At 34.5% G+C, this 7,238-nt stretch overlaps 1 protein-coding gene across 1 annotated transcript in view; it reads right to left on the reverse strand.

Moving 5' to 3' along the window:
• DIPK2B (divergent protein kinase domain 2B) overlaps positions 1–6,547 on the reverse strand; it is a 36,436-nt gene extending 29,889 nt beyond the window's left edge. Inside the window, exon 1 of the mRNA XM_039368214.1 lies at positions 6,222–6,547. Coding sequence (XP_039224148.1) covers positions 6,222–6,427 — 206 coding nt within the window. The 5' untranslated portion in view covers positions 6,428–6,547. The remainder of the gene's footprint in view (positions 1–6,221) is intronic.
• Positions 6,548–7,238: the final 691 nt, after the last annotated feature.

A 7,238-nucleotide genomic window follows, 5' to 3' on the forward strand; every position in this document is an offset into this window, starting at 1 on the left:
AATCAATCACCAATCAGTATAAATCAAAGAAATAAATGTAAAACAAAACAAGCTGAAGGTCCATTGTGAAACCAAATTTAAGCAACAAGCAGACCAAAATTATTTTACAAAGTAAATCCTTATATCCTTTTTCATAAACCTTCACACTATGGAAATATTGTGAACTTGGGCTGTTTCTATTTTGTGTCTGTCTCTTGCAGACTGTTATATTTATAAAGCTATAAAATGTTCAAATAATGTTGACAGAATAGTGCTCTCACAGCCTCCACAGACCTACAACATACACATGCGCACACACATAAAGTGGCAGACATTCACAAAAATGTCTTAAATGTTGCAATGCTTCCAATAAATCAAGGGAACCTATTACAATTTTCTTTTATTATAAAATATATTGTAAACATTCAAACTCGAAGCTTTGGAAAGATGATTTGGAGTGTGCAATAAAACTACTTTAAAATTGATGTGACTTATGACTCATTTCACTTAATTGACTGATTTTTAAAGTGTATTGAAAGATGCATATGATTTGGAAGACTGCCTTAATATTTCCAAGAAATGTATTTCAAAACTGATTTAAGAACTTGCCCATTGTAGCCTTGGGCTATAATGTTCACTTAGAAATCAATTCCAGTAGAATCTTTTCAGAGTTAGGGTGATTTGATCATGACTACATTAATGCTAAATTTATTTAAAATTGCAGGTTTTTTTTCCGCCCTCTAGCTCCAAAAGAAAATGAAATCTCTGCAAAGTCTTTGACTCTGGAAAAGCATTGAATTCTTAAGTGATGTTTATGAATGACTATTTTTGACAGATTAATCCTGTGTATATTTACTCAGAGATAAATCCTACTCTTTGTAATGTGTATAATTATATGACAATAAGATAAAAAAAACTGTCTCTCCATGGCAGTTGCAACCAGATAATATTTTATATGGTGCAAGAATTTTCAAGTTCAGTTCTGATACTGAAAATGTCTAGATCATTTAGTTACAGGCCTTGGGGTACAACAAAGAGGATATCTGATATTGCATAAAAAAAAGCCATGTTGCTGAGTTTAAGCAGTGGATCCAGGATATGATCTGTTGTCTATCTTTGAAAAGGCTTTGCTCTAAAAAATGAGGAAGAGGTCACATTGCTATCCTATATGAGACAGATTTTAGCTTAATGTTTGAATTAACCTTGTATAAACCTGTACTTGCACTTATTATATGTATCACTCTTGTTGCTCTTGCTACATTTAATGTATTTAATCTTCCTCATATATTTAGCTCTTTTTTCTTCACTGTATTATTACAATTCAATTTAGACTTTTTTCTTTTGTAATTCACCACCTTAACAGTAAAAAAAAAACTTTATATAGATATATGCTCTCAAGATCTGGCATATGTGAAGTTATTTTCATCTTTCAACTTTTAATTTGAGAATTCCTCAGACTTTAAATAGCATCTAACTAAAAGCCAATGTGAACTTGTGAAGATCATGTTGGACTTGAGCTTGAAAATCCCTGGTTTACTCATGAACTCAATGCTCTCTCATTTACTGAATCCTCCTTGGCCTCATTTCAACATATATAACAGAAGAATTCCAAAGGTATGTGTAATAGAGTTCCTTTGAGGATAAATTCAATAAAGTTTGTAAGGAAGCTTACCTGCAAATATTTTTAAATCAAAAATAGTCACTGCAATCTGTTAAACGTGTTGCAGCCTACCATTTAGTATTCAGTATAAATGGTTAAGCAGATTGAGAGCAAATAGATCTTTTCCCATTGAATCCTTTAGGGCAGAGGTGTCAAGCTGCCGGCCTGCGGGCCGGATGTGTCATGCCGAAACCGCACCCACCCCATTGCCAGCAATGGAAAAAAAGTTGTGATATGTTGTGACACGTCATGTGACGTTGCAAGTTTGACATCCCTGCTTTAGGGCAAACTGAAAACGCTGAGTCCCTGACCTAACCTGCAGGAAATTGGATTCCAATACCATGTTGTATAAGTTACTGATACTTCGAAATGTTTTGTGAAAATTCAGCAAGAGTAAATTAGAAAACAGTTCACTATTCTGTCACATTCTTTCATCTGAAGCTTTCTCTCTACCCATGCAAGGCATGATAAACTTCTATTCAAAATGCTTTTGCAAATAACAGAGTAAGTCATGGGCCTGAGGACACGCCATACACAAAGTATTTATCCCAGAGAAAGGTTTTATATTTTGAGTAGAGATAAGCAAATCTCTCGTTGCTACATTTTGCTATCAGGTTTTTTCCATGTTTCTGTTTCATTCTTATTAATTTGCATCTTTACACACACACCCAACTCTCCCCTAAATCCTTTATAAAAAAAAGATTTTAAATGTGCTTTTTAAGAGTAAAACCACAGTATTCAGAGATATGTAAAACCCCATCAAGAGTAAATTCTGTTCTGCATGTAAGTTTATTACATGTGAACCAAGTAATTATGCACAGAATTAATAAAGATTAGATTCTGGGGAGATCCTTAGCTTTCTGTACAGAGAGATTATATTTTCAGTAAATAAAGAAAGCCATAAGGCCAAGCAATAAAAGAAAAAGAGCTGTGACTTACAGACTGGCTTCATCTCACTTGAAACCAAAAAGTGGTGCTTGAAGTTTTGATATGGTTTATTGTCATTTTGATTGTTATCCTACAGTTTATGACTTGATGTACTGCACACATGTTATATTGATGTATTACGCATATTCAATAAACCTTAATTAAACTGTATACAAAATAAACCAGGGTATTATGCAAATATATTATATACCACTCAAGTAGCATTTGTGTGACCCACTTCTGATTGTCACTGTTTAAAAAATAGGTACAGGTAGTCCTCGACTTACAACAGTTCATTTAGTGACTGTTCAAAGTTACAAAGTTACTGCATAATTAGCTTTATTGTATAGGTAGTCCTCAACTTACAATCGTTTGCTTAGTGACCGTTTGAAGCTACACCCACACTGAAAAAAGTAACTTATGTCTATTTTTCACACTTATGACCATTGCAATATTCCCATGGTCACATGATCAAAATTCAGACACTTGGCAACTGGCATGTACTTATGACAGTTGCAGTGTCCTAGAGTCATGTGATCACCTTTTGTGACCTTCTGACAAGCAAAGTCAATAGGGAAGCCAGATTCACTTAACCGTGTTACTAACTCAACCACTGCAGTGATTCACTTAACAACGGTGGCAAGAAAAGTCACAAAATGGGGCAAAACTCACTTAACAACTCTCTTCCTTAACAACAGAAAATTTGGGCATAATTGTGCTCATAAGTTGAGGACTACCTGTAGACAACTCTCAGCATCACGTGGCTTTTTTTCAGTCCTTAAAGTTCCCTAAAACTGTAACTCTTCAAGTCTATTTTAAAAGAAGTAGTAAAATATCTGGTTTAACCCCATTCCTAAATGAGATTTTAAAAAGTATGAGAGCAAATTCTGACTTTGCTCCTCCAATAATATTAGCATATTGCCACCATTTCTTCCTATGTCCTTTGGGAACTGATTCTTGGAAGATGGCAAAAAAGCAACTACAAAAAAGTAGTCCAACTCTAGCACAGAAATTTTTAACAATGTGCTTTCTATTTCCGCTTCTTTAGTATGGCAAAGTTAAGCAACCTGGTGTCTTCCAAATGTGGTCTAAAATTGGTAGAGTTCCTTGTTGTTACTCAGGGCTCATAATAATTGACGTCCAAAATATTTGGAGGATCCAGAGTGCTGAACCTAGTAATCAGACATACAGTTATCCCTGTGAAAACTCTCATACAGTTTATCTTATTATAATAAAAAAACCTTTATAAAATATACTCATCTGCTTAGCTATATGCATGACATCAGTTTCCATACGTTGAAAAGAAACAAGCAAATAATTCTCCTTGAAGTTCAGCTAAAGATCCAGTGTAGTTTTGAACAATGCAGCAAAGCAGATGGGTTTTTTAAAAAAGAAAAATACTCACTTTCCACCATGCTGAATTTCTTGAAAATTTAATAGCTAACCCCAATATTCCTGGATATCAAGGAAAAATGCTTTTAGAATATCCTTTCCATTTTCACTGTCTTGATGAATTTATTAGCATTGATCAAACCTAGCATCATTTCATAAATTTAGGGGAACTTTTGAAATCCATCCTTATTTGAAGGAAGCTTATTTGCCTTCATGACTCTTGGTACCACAATATAGTTGATACCCCTATATAGTAGTCATTGTTGCTAGGATTTGTGACCATAAAGTAAAACAAAAGCATGGTTGTTGCCAAATAGTAATAACATATATTTTTTTTTGATAAGGCTTTATGGATTAAGTTTTAACTTATCCCAAAGGCTGACTCAATTGCCACAAAGCATTTAGAATTTGAAAGTAATATTAAAAGTGGCTATTGAGTATATGTGTTGTGTGTGTGTGTGTGTGTACACACATATAAACATATACATGTGCACACACATGTGTGTGTGTGTATATATATGTATGTATATATGTATGTTCCATGTTTTCCTGAAAGTAAGCCCTACCCCAGAAATAAGCCCTAACTTGATTTTTTGGGGGTGGGCCTAATATAAGCCCTACCCCAAAAATAAGCAAGGCACACACCTAAAAATCAAGCTAGGTCAGAGGTGGGGGTGTGCCCCACGTGCCTCGCACCCACTTACCTGGCAACCAGGCCTCTCCTCACTGGTCCACTTCTTCTGCAGTGTCTCCAGGCTGCATTTCGCAGTCAGAGGCCTTTCCGGAAGGCCACTGCAGCTGAGAACTGAGTTATGGATTCAATCCATAGCTCAGTTATGTATTAGGTTTTACAAAGGCTGACATAATTATATTATAGTACCTTCAATATGAGAGCAGAGACAAAAAAAGTCAACTTATTTATCTGATAAACTATACTATGATTTACTAGCGAAACAATTTCTATCTGCTGTGTGACCAATTGATACAAACCATTTACAATTATATAAATCATTGGAAAAGAATTAACATTTCTCTCAGAACTCTCTCAGCCTATCATAATATTTTTTCTCTCTTAGAAAACCTGAAATTAAACAAATCATGACAAGTGCACTAATAATTTCTGCAAATTAGAAGAATATATTGGCTTAAATTGCTATGCTCCTTTTACCATAGCTGAAGTATGATAAAAGTATTTGAGTCTGATTCATATTTTAGATAATTCAAAATGATGTGAACTAAGCACACATTGATTCAAGGAAAGCCCAACTACAACAGTCTGAAAAATGCTCATTCCAATTTCAGGAGCACTAAAATTGCAGTCTCATGTACTTCCAGGGAGGAAGTCCCTCTTGTGAAAATATGCAATCTTCTCACATCTTCTGGGTTCTTCTTGAACTTTAGATGATCAGATATAGTTTATCTTGGTATCACCATTACAGAGCAGTTCAGCAGTTAACCTAAAAAGTTTCAGGCCTTCTTTGTTGCAGAGCCCCTTTGAAATTCCATGGCTTTAGAATCACATCATGCTAGCCTAGTGTTAATTTTAGAAGTGCTAACAAAACCTATTTATTTGAGGAATCATTTGAGTCTAGAATTAATTTAGCATCTGTAGCTCTTGGCTAGATATTGGAAGCCTAATTTTATTTTATTTTTTATTTATTTTATTTATTATTATATTTAGACAAACAACAACCACATAGCTGGTGCTGCTTCCAGAGTTCATAAAACTACAGTAGTAACATAAGCATAGATATTAATCAAATAAATAAAATAAATTACATTGATTTCATTTTGAAAGAGTTACGTATGTACGTGAAATTAATTGGACTCAAAATATATGATAGTAATCTGCCCCATGTCATTCCCTTAGCCAAAATGTTTGAAATGTAAAGCAAACCGCAAACAACAGTCGAACCCTGAGGCATATTATAGTGGCAAGTTTACTTATATTTTATGGTACAATTGTTAAGGTCAAATCTTGCTTGTGCAAATTATAAGGAACTTTTTTTTATAAGCAACTAAGCTTTCGATACAATATTGATGTAAAGTCTTTCTAGGGCAAAAATGGATGCTTGCATCTTCAAATGATTTAGGGATGTATTAATCATTTCAGTAAAATGATATGTGTTGCTAAGCACATAAATGCATGCCAGGATGTGTGATGACAAATTTACATATTTGAGGATTTTTTTTTCCTCCTCCAAAGAAATACGTCCCATTTCCCCTTCATCCCCCCCCCCAAATATGGTATGGAGATTCTGACCTTATTTCTTCTTTAAAGAATTTCTTGCAAATTGATGTTCCAATGCAGGCATTGCATTTATCAAGTCCCAAAAAGGTCCGACCAAAAGTATAGCTGGACTTGACTCGGGGCCCTGAAGAGGGGGAAACTGTTGCTTCTAAGAATAGGCTGCAATTCACAGTGAAACCCAGAAGAGAGAGCAGGAATTTGGAGCCAAGGTGATACATCTTTTAGCATCTCTTAGGCCTACCTAAGTTCTAATATTCTCCGTTTTAACTGAAGAGCATTTACAAAAGAAGAGAATTTGGTCCAAGAGACCTGGAATATTTTTCTCTTACCAACTAGTTGGTAGCTTTAATAGAAGGAGCATGAATTAGGGTGGGCACAAGGAAATACATGAGGATGCAGATAACATTTGTTGCTATAGTTACCTTTCCTCTCCTAGGAGCAGCTGTTGACCCACCCATCATAAAACACAGCATGCAAAAAAAGCTTTGCTCATCGTAATGTTCATGGGAGACAAATAAAGGATATCCTGTTGAAGGAATAGAAGTCATTCAAAGTGAAAACCCCAAAGCACGGCTTCAAATTCAGGCCACATTTATAGACAAGGCATGTAAAATAATGGAAAATTGCACTTCAGTTTTGCTCTGTTTTGTAAAATTCATGTTATAATTCAATTTTATTTCACTGGTATTAGTATTTGCAATAATCTCAGAAAGCCTTTCTGTGTACTTATGAGCTTCTGTGATTTAATAGATATATTTTTCCTGTAGTGCTGAAAGGAAATTATTTATACTAAAAAATAATGCTTCCTCATTTCTCTCATTCTTGTTCCAGGAAACAAATACTGGAAGCAGTGGAGAAAAACTATTGGGGGAAAAACTCTGATTACACAAGAAATAAAAAAAGAAACAAGTTTAAATAGAACTTCAAGGGGAAAAACTTAGTTATGTTGACTTGCTATTTAATTCTCCAGGATGAAACATTAGCTCATAATCATAATTATAATGGAAGTAAAAGATAGTGATTCTGAAA

This window comes from Crotalus tigris, unplaced genomic scaffold (genome assembly GCF_016545835.1).
Source record: "Crotalus tigris isolate CLP2741 ecotype Arizona unplaced genomic scaffold, ASM1654583v1 scf7180000017601.7605149639:7615979, whole genome shotgun sequence".
Classification (NCBI taxonomy): Eukaryota; Metazoa; Chordata; class Lepidosauria; order Squamata; family Viperidae; genus Crotalus; species Crotalus tigris.